General features: G+C 40.3%; 1 protein-coding gene across 4 annotated transcripts in view; it reads right to left on the bottom strand.

Moving 5' to 3' along the window:
* Positions 1-19,957, bottom strand: part of COBL (cordon-bleu WH2 repeat protein) — a 369,968-nt gene that overhangs the window by 100,211 nt on the left and 249,800 nt on the right. For 2 of the 4 annotated variants that reach the window (XM_049893801.1, XM_049893802.1), the window contains 2 exons: positions 9,859-9,997; positions 6,623-6,793 (listed from right to left, as the gene is read on the bottom strand). In XM_049893801.1, the coding sequence (XP_049749758.1) occupies positions 6,623-6,793; positions 9,859-9,997 (310 nt within the window). The remainder of the gene's footprint in view (positions 1-6,622; positions 6,794-9,858; positions 9,998-19,957) is intronic. The other 2 variants (XM_049893803.1, XM_049893804.1) reach the window with 1 other exon arrangement.

Genomic DNA, 19,957 nt, shown 5'->3' with positions numbered 1-19,957 from the left:
AAAGGATTAAACAAGGTAGACCAGAGAACCATTATTTCACTATTCTTAGAATTGTGCTAGGAAAACTTAAACACACCACAAAGACCCATTCATGATGACTTTTGTGCTATGAATGTTTGAGAAGTTACATAGCTTAATTATTCTTCTCCAATACGTGTAATAAATAAATAACAGCTCAGGCTCTATACATTGTCCTGGACACGGCTGCCAGGAAGAGCTGATGGCATATAGATCAGGGAGAGGAACCTTAATGCAAGTCAATGACAGAGATCAAGTCCTTGTTCTCTGGGCACACACAGCTTCACACTTATCCTAAACTGGATTTAAAGGGTTGTATTTTGTCTATTGTAAACTTACTTTGGAAGAGGTAAAATTATGCTTTCTACAGCACAGAGTAATTTTAAATGAGATCCAGGATTCCTAAGATTCATAGGTTGAACACACAGCTTCACCATCCCTCTTCTGTTATCATCTTAGCTACTAACATTATCAGGAAACCAGATCCTTTGGTCTCTGAATACAAAACGAGCATTTCTAATGCTACAAGCAATTCCAGTAGTTTCTCTGGTCTGCAAAGGCAAGAAATGAAAAATGCAAGTAGGGGGCAGGCCTAAGGTGGCTAGTCTTATGCTGAAACGGTCCCTCAAGGATTATGGTTCCTTGATGAATTTAGACTTTCCCACACTTGATTGTGCTGTCTTTGGGCCAAGTCATTTACTTGATCCTCATCATGGGTATGTGTCCATCTGCAGCTATTCAAAACATGTCTTACATTCTTTATACAGCAACCAAACTCAAGGTTGCAGCCTAAGTGTAGTGGACACCGCCGGCTATTACACAGCATCCATTTCTCACATTGCCCTAATAAGGCCCGAACCCGTTGCTGTCGAGTCGATTCCGACTCATAGTGACCCTATAGGACACAGTAGAACTGCCCCATAGAGTTTCCAGGGAGTGCCTGGTGGATTTGAACTGCCGACCTTTAGGTTAGCAGCCATAGCACTTAACCACTACATCACCAGGGTTTCCTTTGCCCTACCAACAGAACCCCAGTTGGAAGGGATCAGCTTTCCCTGGGTATATGAAAGTTGCTGATCAAAATTGCCCCACTAACAGAACCCCAGTTTTGGTCAGCAACTTCCATATACCCAGGGAAAGCTGATCCCTTCCCCGCTGTTTGGAGGGGCCTGGCTGACCGAGGTCATTCCATTCTGACGGGTTGGTTCAGTGCATTCCTTACCTGCAGTCAATGAGACAGATGGAGAGAAAATCTGCAGTTAGGTCTGCTGGGAAAGGTTTCCTTTCTTCTGTGAAATGCCTAGAAGAGTAGTCTCTATTACTCCTCTGAAAAGGCTGACGTACGGATGTGACGCAGGCAGCTGTCGCAGCCCCCTTGGAAAATACTTCAATTTAATGGAGCTGAACAATATAGCACACGCTATTGTAATCTGATACTTAAAATTCACACAGTAAGACACATTCTGGTTTATTCTTTTACTGAATATATGCTATGTGACAGGTATTGAGTTGAAGTTAAGAATGGACAGAAATATGAATACGGCCATAAAAGCCTCCGAGTACCTTAAACTAGTGGAAGAGGCAATTAAGAGATGCGAACAGTACAGTATGGTAAGGAAAGGAAAGGAAACTGGCTAGAGCATAATGGCAGAAGTTAAAACTAGAAGAAGTGGTGGGCATGCCAAAGATGGGTCACTGCACAGAGAGCTCTACCTGGTGGACTGAGGCCAGGCCGTGTGGAGAGCTTGCACTGATCTGATAGGCAGGCTGGGTCCACCTGTGGGGTCGGGAGTGGGGTGTGCATAGGGGAACTCTTAGAGCCAAATATATTATTGGTGGATAGTTACTCTATCTCTTCTAGAACCTCTGACAGCAAACAGTACATTTATTCAAAAAGAGTTCAGGAGTTCCAGGTATATGTGGCTCTGATCTCCATTTTGCCTTTGTTCCAGGTAAATATGGTTTTAATGACCATATGTCAAATACCAGTAATATTGAAAGCATTAAAATGGGGACTAAGGGGCTTGTCCTTGGACTAAGTGCCACTCTTCAGGTAGGCTGGTAGAAGGTTACAATGGGAGACAGTCTTGGCAATGGTAAAGGAGACCAGCAAAAATTACCAGGTCTGGGACTAGGTCAAGGTCCTACAGGGGTTAAGGGAAGGGATAACAGAATGGCTGGGATAGAAAGGCCTAGGGTGAGAGAGATCAAATTAAAGGAGGAAGTTGTACAGGACCTATTTCATGGTTTTTTTTTTTTTTTTAATCACCTTCTTATATCTGCTTCCAAATCCATTATCTATTACCTTTTTAAATTACTTTTATCTTATGAAAGTTGTCATTGCTTACTAGTTTTCAAGAAAAATCACTGTTTCTCCTTTTTAACCACCTTAGTAGGGATATACCATCTGTTCTACAGATCACAGAGGACATGTGAAAGCCAAAGGTGTCAGGTGGGAATTTTTGGCATGGTGGGAGAAAGGTGGAGGGTGATGGAAGGAGCAAAGTTTTAGGGTTAGAGATATCATGCTGAGAATTCTGGTTCTAGCACTAATTTGTGGTAACACCTCAGGCCAGTTACTCACGTTCTCCAGGCTCAGTTTCCCTGACAGCAGCACCTAACCATACAGAGCTGTGGAGTGCGCTGATTGAGGTCTCTTGCGCAAGGTGCCTGGTGGAACGCCCCACCCATCCCAGGTACCTAGGGTTCCCTTCCATGCAAGAAATACAGGTCTAAAACTCAATTGAGGGGCAGATATGCAAGAGCTTATAATTGATAGACATATGTCTCTACTGGACTTTCGCACAGCTAAAAATACCCAGAAGTCTGGCTGGAAATATAGGTGAGAAGTACAGGACAACAGGGCACAAATTAGCATCCAGCAGTTTTATACCAACAATATATAGCCAGGAGAAAGTGTCCCCGGATGTCAACATTATGTGAAAAAATAAAACAGAAAGGATTTGTTTGCGTTACCTTTTAAGACCTGAATCAAAAAAGGCAAGATCTCAGTTTTCAATGCTGTTTAACAATGGGCAGACCTTTTGGCTAACTGGGTCAAATAAAAGCTCTGAGTTGTCTGCATTCGTTTCTGGTGCTATAGGAAATGGCTGCAGGACGCAGAAGGAGGGAGTCGCATTTGTTGGGCCCCTGATACCTGCCAGGCCCTGGGCTAGTTCTGAGGGCAATACTGAAATGAAATCAGTCTACCCCCATCTAATATCTTGTCGCTCCTTTTCCTCTCTACAGCTCCCATACTTCACTCTGTTGTGACATCTTTGTGGGCGTGCCGCAGGGGGGGAGGAGGAGATGAGAGTTCGGCTCTGTGGGTAAAGGTAGTTCCACTTGAACACATTCAGAGAGTTAACACGGGGCAAAGTCAGGGAAACGGAGCCACGATGCAAGAAGAAAGCAAATCTCATTTTTGGTTTGTTGCTTCGTTCCCTTCTCTCTTCTGACCTCTTTTTGAAAACCTACAAAGGGTAGGGGTAGGAAATGTTTTTGTAGCACTATAGTGACCAAACAGAGTCCCATACCTCACACCATACACAAAAACTAATTCAAAATGGATCAAAGACCTAAATACAAAACCAAAAAATATAAAGATAATAGAATAAAAAACAGGGACAACCTTAGGGACCCTAGTACATGGCATAAATATAATACAAACCATAACTAACAATGCATAAACACCAGAAGATAAACTAGATAACTGGGGGCTCCTAGAAATTAAACACTTATGCTCATCAAAAGATTTCAGCAAAAGCATAAAAAGAGAACCTACAGACTAGGAAAAAAACTTTCGGCTATGACATATCCAACAAGAGCCTCATCTTTAAAAATTATAGACTACCTTCACAACAAAAACGAATAATCCAATTAAAAATGGGTAAAGGATATGAACAGACACTTCACTAAAGAAGACATCCAGGCAGCTAACAGACACATCACATGAGGAAATGCTTGTGATCATGAGCCACCAGAGAAATGCAAATCAAATCTACAATGAGATACCATCTCACCCCAACATTACTGACACAAATAAAAAAAAAAGGAAAATAACAAATGTTGGAGAGGTTGTGGGGAAATTGGAATCTTATGCTCTGCTGGTGGGAATGTAAAATGGTACAAACACTTCAGAAAATGATATGGCACTTCCTTAAAAAGCTTGAGAGAGAAATATCATATGATCCAGCAATCTTACTCCTAGGAATATATCCTAGAGAAATAAGTGTGGTCACATGAACGGAAATATGCACACCCATGTTCACTGCAGCATTATTCACAATAGCAAAAAGATGGAAACAACCTAAGTGCTGATCAAGAGATGAATGGATAAACAAATGACAGCATATACATGAAATGGAATACTAAGCAACAATAAAGAACAATGATGAATCCTTGAAACATCTCATGACATGAGTGAATCCGGAGGGCATTATGCTAAGTGAAATAAGTCAATTACGAAAGGACAGATATTTTATGAGACCAGTATCGTAAAAAACCAAGGAAAGATTTACACAGAGAAAAAACAATCTTTGATGGTTACAAGGGAGGGGAGGGGTGGGAAGGGGAAATCACTAACTAGACAGGAAATCACTAACACCAAAGTGTTAACTTTGGTGAAGGGAAAGACAACACACAATATAGTGGAAGGCAGCACAATTTAACCAAGGCAAAGCAACAGAAGCTTCCTGGACACAACCAAACACTTTGAGGGACCGAGTTACTAGGGCTGAGGGCTGGGGACCATGGTCCCCAGGGACATCTAGGTCAACTGGCACAACTTAATTCATAAAGAAAATATTCTACATCCTACTTTGGTGAGTAGTATCTGGGATCTTAAAAAGCTTTTGAGCGGCCATCTAAAATACATCTATAGGAGCAAAGGAAAATGAAGAAAACCAAAGACACAAAGAAAATATTAGTCTAAAGGACTAATGAGCCACATGAACCACACCCTACACCAGACTGAGCCAAGAAGAACTAGATGGTGCCTGGCTACCACCACCAATCACTCTGACAGGGACCCCAATAGAGGATCCCAGACAGAGCGGGAGAAAAATGTAGAACAAAATTCAAATTCACAAAAAAAGACTAGACTTATTGGCCTGATAGAGGCTGGAAGAATCCCTGAGAGCATGGCCCCAGACACTCTGCTAACTCAGAACTGAAGCCACTTCTGAAGCCCACTTTTCAGCCAAAGACTAGACAGGCCTACAAAACAAACAATAGTATATGTGAGGAACCTGTTCCTTAGTTCAATCAAGATTACAAGACCAAATGGGCATCACCTGCCCAAAAGCAAAGACGAGAAGGCAGGAAGGGATGACAAAACTGGACGAACAGACACAGGGAACCTGGGGTGGAAAAGGAAAGGGGGAGAGTGCTGATATATTGCAGGCATTGCAACCAACGTCAAAAAACGATTTGTGTATAAATTTTGTAATGATAAACTAATCTGCACTGTAAGCTTTCACCTAAAACACAATAAAATAAAATAAACTCATAGAATCAAATGAGAATGAAAATGCATTTATAGTGGACAAGCATAAACTTCAGTAAACAGAACAGAACAGAACAAAACAAAAAGCATTTTCAATGGCTGATTTTTCAGGAGTAGATTGCCATGCTTTTCACCTGAGGTGCCTCTTTGTGGACTTGAACCACCCACCTTTTAGTTAACAGCCAAGCGCATTAACTGTTTGTACCTCCCAGGATTCCAGAGGGCTGTAAAATGCTCATATGAACACTGACTGGAGCTAGGTTGTATTCAGGGGAGACATTTGGTTGCCACCTGTACGTAGCTCACGATTCTGTCGGCCGTGTAACAAAGTATCCACACACAACTGAGACATGCTGATCGAGGGGCACATATAGGCTTGTTGTGCAGGGTGGTGCCATCTGAATATGTACACTTAAGTCTTTAAAACCAGTGCCCCTCTGGAGGGTGGGGTGCTATATACAGCTTATTAAAGTCCAAAATATATCCTGGGAAACAATGAAAAATGCCTGATCTCAGACAAGCTGTGACATATAACAGTGGCAAAACAAGACTTTAATTCTGCTATCGCTATGCTCAAACCAAGCTGTTTCTCCTTCTCGTACCTCAGTTTCCCTTTCCACAGAGTAGAAATACTAATGCTTGGCCACTGGCTACATGGTTTGAAGGCTTTAATTCATAAGCCCCCCAAACTATTAAACACAACACTGCTATTCGCTCAAAGCTGGCCTCATGAGCATACAAACAAAATAACTGCTGCACTGGATGGCTGTTGCTATCTACAGACCTTCTGAGGTTAGTTCTAATTTGAGAAACACTAGCCCCTCGCTGACTGCCTCCACTCCCAGGTGTAACTTTAGATGGAGTCTAACCGCAGGTATGAATGACGAACAGGCTGAATCATTCTTTAGAGGATCTCTGTGGCATTTCAAAGTGCATTCCCTGTTCAATCAGACCCACTGCACTGAGCATACAGAAAGAAAAGCTAGAAAGGAAAGGCACATATATCCAAAGGCAAGAATGGAAAGTCTGGAAACACCAGCAGTGACCATAGAGGCAGACGGTCTACACACAGTTGGGAGGAAAATGAGAGGCACCTACGTTTGGGTCTCAGGTCTGAGGCCTCCTGACCAGCGCCTTCCCCAGGAAAGCCAAGAGGCTCAGCCACATCCGAGTCGGGAGGAGGGTAGGGCGGGGGCGGGGGGAGCACTAACTGGGGTGGGCCCCGCGCTGTGCCTCGGGGAGGCTTTTGTGGCACCTGCCGTCCAACACCTATGTGGAATCAACGGTGGTTACTTCAGAGGGTTAGGCTGAAAGACACCTGCCTTCACTCGCAGCCACCAGAAGCAGACATACTCATGCAACATTTCACAAGACCGGGCTACGGGGCCAACGGGATGATATCTGCCCCCTGTGGCAGTTTATTTTTGACAGGCACAACTACTTACACGTTGGGCTTTAAAACTACTTTTAAAAGCCCCTAAACAGCCCTGTCAAATTAAAGGAAAATCCCTTCATTCACTTGCATCTTTTTAAGGTTACAGATTTATTTGCTTACCTTACTCTGGCTGCTTTTCTATGTCTACTGACCTGTTACCAATCAAATAACCATTAATTTAGCTTACCTCTTTTAAACCAGTTATACTTCCAACCTCTTCCATTGTTTAGGGTAAGAGTTTTCAAATTTTGTTTCGAAGAAGTTCTTCGGGTCAGAGAGAGAGAGTTAGGGGCCAGTATACCCCGCCCCATTCCACCTCTGTGGCAGCCCGAGCTGCCTGTCTCTCATCTGTTCATACACTGGGGATCCGTTTACAATTTGACATGAAAATGTTGTTCTTTGGCTACTATTTTTGAAAAATCAATGATATGAGGTCATAAATGATATGAACGACTAGTGTCATAAGTTCTGTTTACTATTACTTCTTATAAAAACACTTTCTTCAAGCTTTAAAGTTTAGAGTCTTCAAATAAATGATGGATTCTGTGCTTCAAGCCCTTCATCAGATAATTAACAGAAATATTAAGAAACACCAGTTCTTCATCAAGAGACATATCCATTTATTCCTTCACTAGGTGACAGCTCTCTAGACATAGAAAAACATGAATTTCCCCAAATCTGCACATCAGTTTCTCCCTCAAAGCACAAATAAGGGAGATCGGCCTGGATGGGTGCTGTCTGCTTGGTATAAAAGTATTATAACCTGAGGAGGCATTCTAAAGCAAGACTGATTCCACAAGCTTGTAGGAAGGACAGTCTCCTGACTTGAAGTCTTATTGTTGTTTACCAAGAAATTTGGGTCAAGACCCAAATCCAGTCGGCTACAATAGTATTTCATTGCAAGTTCTGAAACGAACCTTTCTCTTTACATCTAGGTAGCTGAAGGTGTCCAACATTCTTTGTGGATAGCGACAACTTTTTTTTTCTTTCTTAACCTAAAGCCTAGATTTTGATTAAAAGTAAGTTCTGCTTGTGGTGCTTTAATGTACTTTTAATTTGGGGGGATTTCTGATAGGATGGCAATCTGACTTGGAACTGCCACCAAGAGCTTCTCTATAATCCTTCTGCTCAAAAAAATATTCAGAATTATTTTCAGTAGGAAAGTTATCTCAAAGAATATTTTAGGGGTTAGAGAGAAGGACTTGTGGTGAATTACTACTGTATACCTCCTTCTTTTCATATGAAAACGCTGGTGACATAGTGGTTAAGAGTTCGGCTGCTAACCACAAGGTTGGCAGTTTGAATCCATCTGGCGCTCCTTGGAAATTCCATGGGGCAGTTCTGCTCTGTCCTATAGGGTTGCTATGAGTCGGAACTGGCTCAACGGCAACGGGTTTACACCCCCTTTTAACATGTACCTTAGTGAAGTAGCAAGGGACTTATTCCTACAACTTTCACTTAAAAAAAGAGAAAACCCATATCCCTTTTCCTTTTACACCTGTGTGTGGCAGCTGGGACTCAGTCTTTTACAAGCCAAATCAGGAGGCCCTTCCCTAGGTTGCAATGGGCTTTTCTGACCTAGAGGTTGGCATGACTCCACCATACCCACACTGCCAGTTCAAGTGGATACTTCTCAGAATTCCAACAAAAAATCTGAGGGTTTTAGTTGGTCTAGAAAAAGAGTGGGGAAGAGCTGGGCAGGAAAATGGGAGGGTCTCATCATAAAATAGGAGAAAACTAAGTTTATTTAGATGATCTACTGATAATGTTTTCTTTAAATCTGGCAATATTTCCTTTGGGAAAAAAAGATGGACAGATATGAGGCTATTACTCCTTAGGATAATGAATCCACGGGCTTTGAAATGCTAAGACATTAAAACTAGAGTATTGACTAAGGGGAAAAAAATGCTGACAAACAGGCTAGTAGCTCTTATTAGTTTTAGATCCTGACAACGCAACCACTTATACTCGGGAATAGATTCTCTTCTGGGGCTACAGCCATCAGGTTGCAGGCAGAACACAGGTGCTCCTGAGTGTATTCGACTGCATTGTGACTGACTGTCTTAATTGCTTGACTAATGAGTTCTGATGCACTCTGGGTGCACAGGGGTATTGTCTCAGGTTATGAGTGCTTGAATCCTAAGCTGCCATTTTTGCAACTCCTTTTCAATAGCCCTTTCTGTTCATCAATGACATAATGAACACTGAATTTCTTTAAAGTAATATTAGTCATCCCTGGTTTGTGGATCTAGAGAGCTCTGTCATTAGTCTCTTTTCACTTTGCCTGTAAAATGAGGGGGGAGGAAATAATGGTCCAATAGGTCTCTCTCTGCTCAAAGATATTACGATTCCATCCTCTTTTCTTTGGGTTTTCTTTCTGTATGTCACAGACTGTCAGAGTCTTTGCTAAATATATAAAAAGCACATAAACGGAGATCAGTTTCAAACATGGTGGTCAAAAAATTACTGAACTGTTGTCACTTATTCTATAAAAAACTCCAGGGGGCCTAAAACACCACTCTCTGCCAGATGTCTTTCGAAACAACCGCCTCCGATGTCATCTCGAGAACATGTCCCTTTTCCATGAGAGGCAAACAAGTCACACATTCACACTCACTCCCTCTACATTTTCACCCCTGCCCCGGTTTTTTCCCCCATTCTCCCCCCTCCCGTCCTCTGCGCCACCTCCTAAATGCCCACGCAATCCCCATATAACATTGCTATATGATACGAAGTGAACTCTCAACCGTTTATTTCCAGACTTGCTGTCTTCAGCGTCAATGTTTTTTAGGTGAATGCTGTTAAGGAGTGAGGCCACTGCAAGAGTTAACACAGTGCTAAATACCATGCTGGAGAGCAAGCGTCCGACCATGCAGACAGCTCGAGAGAGCTCACTCACCCATGGTGCTCTTCCTGTTCTCCTCCCGGTCCTCTGTGCGGCTGGGTACCAAGGGACTGGGCGGTGGTGGCTGTGGCGGAGGGGGGGCTGGTGCCCGCCTCTTCTTTTTCTGTATATCAATCTGGGATCCCAGGGAAACCTATGAAGCACAAAGAAGGAAAACAGCGTCAGGGTGACTCTGTAAGGGGAGTGTGTGCATGTGTGACATAAAAGTTATAGAAGTTGTCAGTCCAGTTGTCAGTTCACTTTCTGGGGTGCTTGGAGGCAGGCAGTGGAAACAGTGATGAAGGGTCCCGTAGATTTCCCAGGAACACCCATGAGGTGGCATAATGAACACTTGTGGACAACCTCAAGACTTCCATGAGATTGGGAGCTGGGGTTGGCCCTATTTGTCTGGGGATTCCAGGCCAATCTGGAGACTTGAGTAAGCTTCCCCTCAGCATAAATATGAGAAAGGGAATCCTTAGCCCTTTATTAAATGCAAAAGGGAACTATTCCTTCTGGAAGCTTTATCAGGGGCCACCACAATTTGTGTCTATGCCATGGGAGCGGGGGTGAAAGGGGGCAGGAGAGCAGTGCGCTCAGACCTCACCCTGCCCTGACCTAGGCTGCTTATTGCCTTAGGATGTGCCAAGGCAGCCAGGACCGACCAATCCCCAACAGGCTGACCACCACTGGATCTAGAATCGTAAGGAAGTTTATCAGTGTATGGAACATCAGAGCAATACATGGAACATCAATCGCCCACCCAGTGTAGAAACCCAGCTTCTGCTTAAAGGGCTTTAACAATGAAAAATTCACAGCTTCTAAAGGCAGCTTGTCAACATTGGGCAAGTCTAACTATTCCGAGCAAAATTGGTTTTGCCTGTAAAATTGTATTGACGGATTCCAGTTCTTTGTTTCTGAAACATTGCCTAATTATCTTCTCTCTCATTATAGGCAAAGTGGTCATTCATTCACTCTCCTGTTGTTTAAAATTTATTTAAAAAGTATCACATTATGTGCAGATTACTGTCTGTGAAAATAATGAAAATTACAACTGTACTCGGATCCTGCCCTCAGGGGCTTGCAGCCAAACCGTATATCTCCAATCTAAATATTCTCCAGTCTCCCAACTGTTCACTCTGCAAATGGTGCTTACAAACAGCACCATCCTTGTGGCACTTTAGTTCGAATCTTGATGCTCTTTGACTTTGTAACCCACGCTTACAGCACATACCCCATAACAGAGCTCCACTTAATAAATAGGACGACCTCTTCTGGGCTGGACACAATATTTCATACATACATGTATGTATGTATATGTGTGTGTGCAAAAACCCCCTTTTTCATTTTATCAGGAATACATATTTACTGTATAAAATTAAAAAAATAATAATTTAAGCAAAAGGAAGACAATCTCACTTTCAATATTAACATCCAGAATAGATTACTAGTGGCATATGTATTTCTTGTTTTTATTTATCTTTACTTATATCTGGAAACCCTGGTGCCGTAGTAAGTAAGTGCTATAGCTGCTAACCAAAGGGTCGGCAGTTTGAATCCTCCAGGCGCTCCTTGGAAACTCTATGGGGCAGTTCTACTCTGTCCTACAGGGTCTCTATGAGTTGGAATCGACTCAATGGCACTAGGTGTTTTTTATTTATATTTATAATTATTTAAAAAACATTTTTTTAATATCCATCAACTACAATGTATTATAACCACATCCTACATTTAACATTCTTCTATATTTTAAGAAAAATGTGTACATAAAAAAGTCAAATAGTTCTACAAAGCTTATACCCAAAACCAGTAATTGCATGTCCCCCACCCCCACCCCAGCAGAAACACTTAAAACTATATTTTGCTTTTGGCATTTACTCCATTTTTCTAACTACTGACTATAATCTGCTATTTCTTGATTCTCCAATTTTAGATGTGATTTATTGGCTTCTTACAAGAGGAGACAAGGATCTAGTTCTTTGAGACACACGTGTTCACACAAGAGAGACACACACAGACACAGAAACACACTCACTTTGTCCTCAATCTTCCCAAATAATTACAGCACAAGGTTTAGTCAAATCATCATTCGCTGTTAAGTTATGTTGTTGTTGTTAGGTGCCGTCGAGTCGGTTCCGACTCATAGCGACCCTATGCACAACAGAATGAAACACTGCCTGGTCCTGAGCCATCCTTACAATCGTTGTTAAGCTTGAGCTCACTGTTGTGGCCACTGTGTGAATCCACCTCGTTGAGGGTCTTTCTCTTTTCCGCTGACCCTGTACTCTGCCAAGCATGATGTCCTTCTCCAGGGACCGATCCCTCCTGACAACATGTCCAAATTATGTAAGATTCAGTTTCGCCATCCTTGCCTCTAAGGAGCATTCTGGCTGTACTTCTCCTAAGACAGATTTGTTCGTTCTCTTGGCAGTCTGTGGCATATTCAGTATTCTTCATTAACACAATTCAAAGGCATCAATTCTTCTTCGGTCTTCCTTATTCATTGTCCAGCTTTCACATGCATATGATGTGATTGAAAATACCATGGCTTGAGTCAGGCGCACCTTATTCTTCAAGGTGACATCTTTGCTCTTCAACACTTTTCAAGAGTTCCTTTGCAGCAGATTTACCCAATCCAATGCATCTTTTGATTTCTTGACTGCTGCTTCCATGGCTGTTGATTATGGATCCAAGTAAAATGAAATCCTTGACAACCTCAATCTTTTCTCCATTTATCATGATGTTGCTCATTGGTCCAGTTGTGAAGATTTGTGTTTTCTTTATGTTGAGGTGCAATCCATACTGAAGGCTGTGGTCTCTGATCTTCATCAGTAAGTGCTTCCAGACCTCTTCACTTTCAGCAAGCAAGGTTGTGTCATCTGCATAACGCAGGTTGTTAATGCATCTTCCTCCAATCTTGATGCCCCGTTCTTCTTCACATAGTCTTGTATTATTTGCTCAGCATACAGATTGAATAGGTATGGTGAAAGAATACAACCCTGATGCACACCTTTCCTGATTTTAAACCAATCAGTATCCCCTTGTTCTGTCTGAACAACTGTCTCTTGGTGTGTGTAAAGTTCCTCAGGAGCACAATTAAGTTATACATATACGGTAAAACACAGAATCATTTTAAACTAAATTTTTCTTCAACAGGAATTTTCTCCAATGGAGATGTACAATGTGTGTGTGTGTAAAATCTCCAGTCCAAATGATTACGTTTTCTTTCAAAATTGCCTTCTGATTTTCCCTGAATTTGTTTTTGTTTGCCTAGTTTTCTAACTAAATTTTCTAAAAATGCCTTTTCCTCTACTTATTCCAGGACCCCTTGTTTCTTTCTTGGATCTATACCTTTTTCCCATTTGAATCACTTCTTTACTTTAGTGGAATACACCATCTCCAGCAGCTTTCTGAGAAAAGATACACGACGGGTAATTTTTGAGATCTTCCTTGAAAATATAAAAATGTAATAGATTTATTCTATTACACTGAAAAGCCAGTATAGATGTCAATGGCAATCTAGACTGGAAATAACCTTCTTTCAGGATGTTAAGCCATTGCTCCGCCATCTCCTAGTATGCAACTATGCAGTTTAGACATGCAATGCCATTCTGATCGTCAATCTTCTATATGTGGTCTGTTTCCCTTTGCAGGCTTTGATGACATGAACAGACATTTCACCAAAGAGGATACTCAAATGCCCAACAAGCACATGAAAAGATGCTCAGCAACATAAGATGCAAATCAAAACCACAATGTGATACCAATTCATCCCCATGAGAATGGCAATGAAAAAAAAAAAAAACAGCAATAAGTGTTGACGAAGTTGTGGAGAAACTGGAACCCTCACCCATTGCTGGTAGGAATGCAAAATGGTACAGCCACTGCGGAAACAGTCTGGCAATTCCTCAAAAAGTTGAACACAGAACTACCGTATGACCCAGCAATTCCAATTCTAGGTATATAACCAGAAGTGAAAGCAGGAACAAAAACAGAAGTCTGTACACTAATTGCTGTATTTTTCACAATAGCCAAAATATGTAAACAACCTCAATGTCCATCAATAGATGAATGGATAAACAAAATGTGGTACATACATACAATGGAATACCACTCAGCCATAAAGAGAAATGAAATCCTGGTGCATGTCACAACATGGATGAACCTTGAAAACATGATGTTATTTGAAATATGTCAGTTGCAAAAGGCCAAATACTGGATGATCTCACTTACATGAAATAAGCAAATATACAGAAACCAAAGCTTATTAGTAGTTACCAAGGTGAGAAGGAGGGAGAAAGAAGGAGTCTTTGTTTAGGGGGTATTGAGTTTATGTTAATGGTAATGAAATAATTTGGAAAAGCATGGTTGCAGAACTTGAAGAATGTAATCAATGTCACTGAATTATACCCGTAGTAATTGTTGAATTGGTATGGTTTGTTGCATATATTTTCACCACAATAGAAAACAAAAATAGCTGCTGTAAAGTTGATTCTGACTCATGGCGACCCCATGTGTGTTAGAGTAGAACTGTGACCTATAGGGTTTTCAATGGCTGATTTTTCAGAAGTAGATGGTTAGCTCTTTTTTCCATGAGACCTCTGTGTGGACTTGAACCTCCAATCTATCAGTTAGAAGCCAAGGTCATTAACAGATTGAAGTACTCAAGGACTTCTTTCTCCTCAGTGCCCTAAAACACTTCATGATGGCATGCCCTAGGGTGGGTCTCTTCATCTATTGTCTGGGCCACACCTTGAACCCTCACAATTTATCTTTAAATTCTGGAAAAATTTCTAGTGTTTTTTCTTTCATATTTGTCTTCCTTCTGTTTTCTCTTTTTCTTCTCTCACTGGGATTCCAATTAGCTGAACACTGAAGGTTCTAAATGGATTGGATTTTTCTCATATATTCTCACCTAATTTTTTTCTGATTTTTCCTTCTTTCTTGGAATTTCTTTGACTTCATTGACTCTTCTGAATTTCTGAAAATTTCTTACTATATTTGTAATTTCCAAGAGCTCTTTCTTATTATGTATATTTTTGGTAACATCATAGTCTTCTTTTCTGGATGTAATACTTTCTCTTAAATCTCTGAGGCTATTATTTATATGCTAAATTTTTTTTTTTTAATTTCATTTTCTTCTGCTTTATGTGTTGTCTCTTTTCCCTTCAAGCTCCTTTTTTCTATTTGTCTTAGCCTATTTCTCTATGTTTTGATCTTTCCTTAAATTTCTGGTGGTCTCTGAACAATTTTTTAAAAAAATTTATTTATTTTCTTCTTGTTGAGAATATACACAGCAAAGCATAGGCCAATTCAACGGTTTCTACATGTGCTATAATTCAGTTATACTGATTACATTCTTCGAGCTGTGCAACCATTCTCACCCTCCTTCTCTGAATTGTTCCTCCTCTATTAACATAATCGCACTGCCCCCTAAGATTCCTATCTAATCTTTCAAGTTGCTACTGTCATTTTGATCCCATATAGATAGTTCTTAAAAAAGCATAATACTTAAGGCAGACATTCTTACCAGTTAAGCTAAACTATTTGGTTTTACGAAAGCTGTGGGAGATATTTTTGGTTTAAGGTTTAAAGGTTATCTCAGGGGTACAGTTCCAGAGTTCTTCCAGCATCCATGGTTCCAGAAAGTCTGGAGTCCATGATAAATTTGAAATTCTCTTCTGCATTTTCCCCCTTTTGATCAGGATTCCTCTATAGAATCTTTGATCAAAATGTTCAGTAATGATAGCCAGGCATCATTCAATTCTTTGGGTTTCATGGCAAATGAGGCAGTTGTTCATGGAGGCAATTGGCCCCACATTCCACATCCTCCTCCTAATCTTGACTCTTCTCTTTGTCTGTTGTTCCAGGCAAATAAAGATCAACTGCTTTACCTTGGATGATCGCTTGCAAGCTGTTAATATTCTAGGCACTACGCAATAAACCAGGAGGTAGAATAGAAGCATTAAACATGTTATTAAATCAATTAACTGGGGTATCCCATGAAACCATGACCCTAAACCTCCAAATCAAGGAACCAAATCCCATGAGGTGTTTGGCTGTACATAAGCAGCCTCAGCATCTACCCCCCCCCCTTTTTTTTGTAAATATATCTATCCTTTCATTTCAACTTTTATCCTATCATTTCAACTTTTTACAGGTATACAACTTATTGACAGCAATTACATTAATCAGCTGTGCAACCCTACTCTTAATTGATGTGATTTTTCCATCTCCATTAACCCTCCATTTCCCCCTCCCTCCCATCTCTGGTAACCACTAATAAACTTTGTTCTCCACACTATGTTTTTTCTTGTCTTTTTATATAAGTGATGTTATACACTATTTGTCCTTTTGTGATTGACTTATTTCCCTAGCATAATGTCTTCAAGTTCCACTCATATCACAGCATGTATCGAGACTTCATTTCTCCTACTGGCTGAATAGTATTCCTTTGTATGTATGTACTACATTTTGTTTATGGACATTTAGATTGTTTTCTACCTTCGGCTATTGCGAATAGTGCTGCAATGAATATTGGTGTACAAGTCTCTGTTTGAGTTTCTGCTTTTAAGTCTTTTGGGTATATACCTAGGAGTGGAATTGCTGTGTTATAGGATAGTTCTATTTTTAGTTTTTTGAAGAAACGCCACATTGTTTTCCACAATGTTTGTGCCATGTTGCATTCCCACCAGCAATGGATTAAAAAAAACAAAAAAACCAGTTACCATCGAATTGATTCTGACTCATAGCAACCCTATAGGACAGAGTAGAACTGCCCACAGGGTTTCCAAGGAGCGGCTGGTGGAGTCGAACTGCCAGCCTTTTGGTTAGCAGCCAAGCCCTTAGGGTTCCAATACGTCAACATCCTCGCCAACACTTGTAATTTTTTTTAACTTAGCCATTCTTAAAACAAACAAACGAACGAACAAACAAACAAACAAACGCATTGCCATCCAGTTGATTCTGACTCATAGCAGCCCTATAGGACAGAGTAGAACTGCCCTAAAGGGTTTCCAAGGAACACTTGGTGGATTTGAACTGCCAACCTTTTGGTTAGCAGCCATAGCTCTTAACCACTGTGCCACCAGGGTTTCCTAGTCATACTTGGGGGAGTGAAATTGAATCTCATTGTGGTTTTAATTTGTATCTCTCTGATGCCTAATGACATTAAGCATCTTTTCACGTGTTTGGTGGCCATCTGAATGTACTCATTGGTGAAATGTCTCTTCAAGTCCTTTGCCCATTTAATGATTGGGTTGTCTTTTTGTTGTTAATTTGTTGAAGCTTTATATATATTTTGATTATGAGATTCTTACCAGATATATGATTTCCTGATTTCCCAAGATGTTTTCCCAGTCATTAGCTTGTCTTTTCACTTTTCTGGTAGTCTTTTGATGAACAAAATTTTTAATTTTTATGAGATTCCTTTATTTATTTTGCCTTTTGCTGTTTGTGCTTTTGTTATATTAGATAATTCACCTACAGCATTGCCCCTGCATTTTCTTTAAGAGTTTTATGGTTTTAGTTTGCACATTTAGGTCCTTAATCCATTTTGAATTTGTTTTTGTGTACAGTATGAGGCAGTGATCCTGTTTCATTTTTCTGCATATGGAAATTCAATTTTCACACTATCATTTAGTGAAGAAACTCTTTTTTCCCATCAAAAGAACTTAACATCTTGTCAAAAGTCAGTTGACCACAGATGTGTGGTTTTATTTCTGGACTCTCAATTCGATTCCATTGGTCTATGTGTCTGTTGTTTTACTGGTATTAGCACTGGTATAACAGTACCAATACCAGTACCAGGCTGTTTTAATTACTGTAGCTGTATAGCATGTTTTGGAAACCCTGGTGGCGTAGTGGTTAAGTACTATGGCTGCTAACCAAGAGGTCAGCAGTTCGAATCTGCCAGGCGCTCCCTGGAAACTCTAAGGGGCAGTTCTACTCTCTCCTACAGTGTTGCTATGAGTCGGAATCGACTCGACAGCAATGGGTTTTGGGTTTGGTTTTATAGCATGTTTTGAAATAACCAAGTGTGAGTCCTAGTTTCTTCTTCTTTCAACATTGCATTAGCTATTTCAGGCCTCTTGCCATTCCATATTAAGTTGAGGAATGGTTTTTTTCCATTTCTGTAAAGAAAGCTATTTGAATTGTGATTGGAATCACATTGAATCTTCAGGTCGCTTAGGGTAGTATTGACATCTTAACAATATTAAGTCTTCCAATCCATGGACACAAAACAGCTTTCCATCGATTTAAGTCTTCTTTAATCTCTTTCAGCACTGTTTTATAATTTTCATTGTATAAGTCCTTCACGTTCTTGGTTAAATTTACTCCTAAGAATTTTATTCTCTTAGGTGCTATTGTGAATAGGATTGTTTCCCTAATTTTTCTTTCAGATTTCTCATAGCTGGTGTATAGAAATCCAACTGATTTTTGTCTGTTGACCTTGTATCTTGCAACTTTGCTACATTCCTCTATTAGCTCTAGAAGATTTCTTGCAGGCTTTTTGGGATTTTCTATATAGAGGGCCATATCATCTGTGAATAGGGACAACTGTATTTCTTGTTTTCCGATCTGGATACCTTTTATTTATGTTTCTTGTTTTATTGTTCTGGCTAGGGCTTTTATTTTTTTTTTTTAAATAACACTTTATTGAGTTTCGGGTGAAAGTTTACACAACAAGTTAGCTTCCAATTTGACAACTTCTGCACAAATTGTTCAGTGACATTAGTTACATTTATCACAACGTGTCAACATTCTCTTTGTGTTCTGTTTGTTCCATTTCCTGTACTCTAGTTTCCCTGTTCCATTCTCATCTTTGCTTTTGAGTACTTGTTGACCTTCTGGTCTCATACTGATGGTTTTTAAGTACAGCACCAATCTTACCGGCAATATCCTTTATTTTGTGTGCCACTCTGCTATTTCGCTAAAAGATGATCTCAGGGGATAGGCTTGGTTCTAGGTTTAAAGAGTCTCTCGTGGCAATAGTTTCAGTGTGTCCTCTGTTCCCTACTGTTCTAGTTTATCTGGCTTTTTTTTTAATAAGAATTTGAGTTTTGCTTCACATTGTTCTCCCATTCTACATGGGACCATCTAATTGTGATCCCGATCAGAATGGTCAGTGTTGGTAGCTGGGAACCATCTAGCTCTGGTCTCAGGGTAGATGATGTGGCTCGTGTTTCTCCTCTGAGCTTTTGGTTACCTTCTTACTGTTTTTATCTTGGTGAGTACAGAACTGTAGTTGTGTCTTTCTGGCTAGGACTTCTAATACAATATTGAAAAGAAGTGATGCAAGTGGGAACCCTTGTCTTTCAAGGGGAAAGCTATCAGTCTTTCTCCATTAAGCATAATGTTGGCTGTTGGCTATTCATATATTCCCTCAATCATATTGAGGAATTTCTTTCATTCCAGTTTTCTTTAGGGTTTTCATCAAGAAAGGGTGTTGGATTTTATCAAATGCTTTTTCTGCATCCATAGAGATGCTCATGTGACTCTTTTCCTTCGTTATATTGATGTGCTGTATTACACTGATTGATTTTCTAATGTTGAACCATCCCTGTATTCCTGCAATAAATCCCACTTGGTCATGGTGTAAGACTCTTAACATGCTGTTGAATTCTCTTTGCTAGTATTTGTTGAGAATTTTTGCAACTGTATTCATAAGAGATATTGGCCTGTAGTTTTCTTCTCTTGTAGTGTTTTTGTCTGGTTTTGGTATCAGGGTTATGTTTGCTTCATAGAATGAATTAAGGAAGATTCCTTCCTTCTTATCTTTTGGAAGAGTTTAAACAGTATTGGTGTTAATTCTTCTCTAAATGTGTGGTCAAGTTCCCCAGTGAAGCCCACTGGTTCAGGTCTTTTGCTGTGTTGCTACTGGAAGGTTTCTGATCACTGATACCATCTCTTCACTTGTTATGGATCTGCTGAAACTTCCTATTTCCTCTTGAGTTAGTTTGGGTAGACTGTGTGCTTCTAAGAAGTTTTCCATTTCGTGTAGGTTATCCAGTTTATTGTTAACAGTTGTTCATAATATGCTGTCATAATTCTCTTTATTTCTGTTGGGTCAGTTGTAATGCCCCCTCTTTCATTTCTTATTTTGGTTATTCGC

This window comes from Elephas maximus, chromosome 8, assembly GCF_024166365.1.
Source record: "Elephas maximus indicus isolate mEleMax1 chromosome 8, mEleMax1 primary haplotype, whole genome shotgun sequence".
In the NCBI taxonomy this organism is placed as follows: domain Eukaryota; kingdom Metazoa; phylum Chordata; class Mammalia; order Proboscidea; family Elephantidae; genus Elephas; species Elephas maximus.
This window is presented reverse-complemented; position numbering and strand designations above follow the sequence as displayed.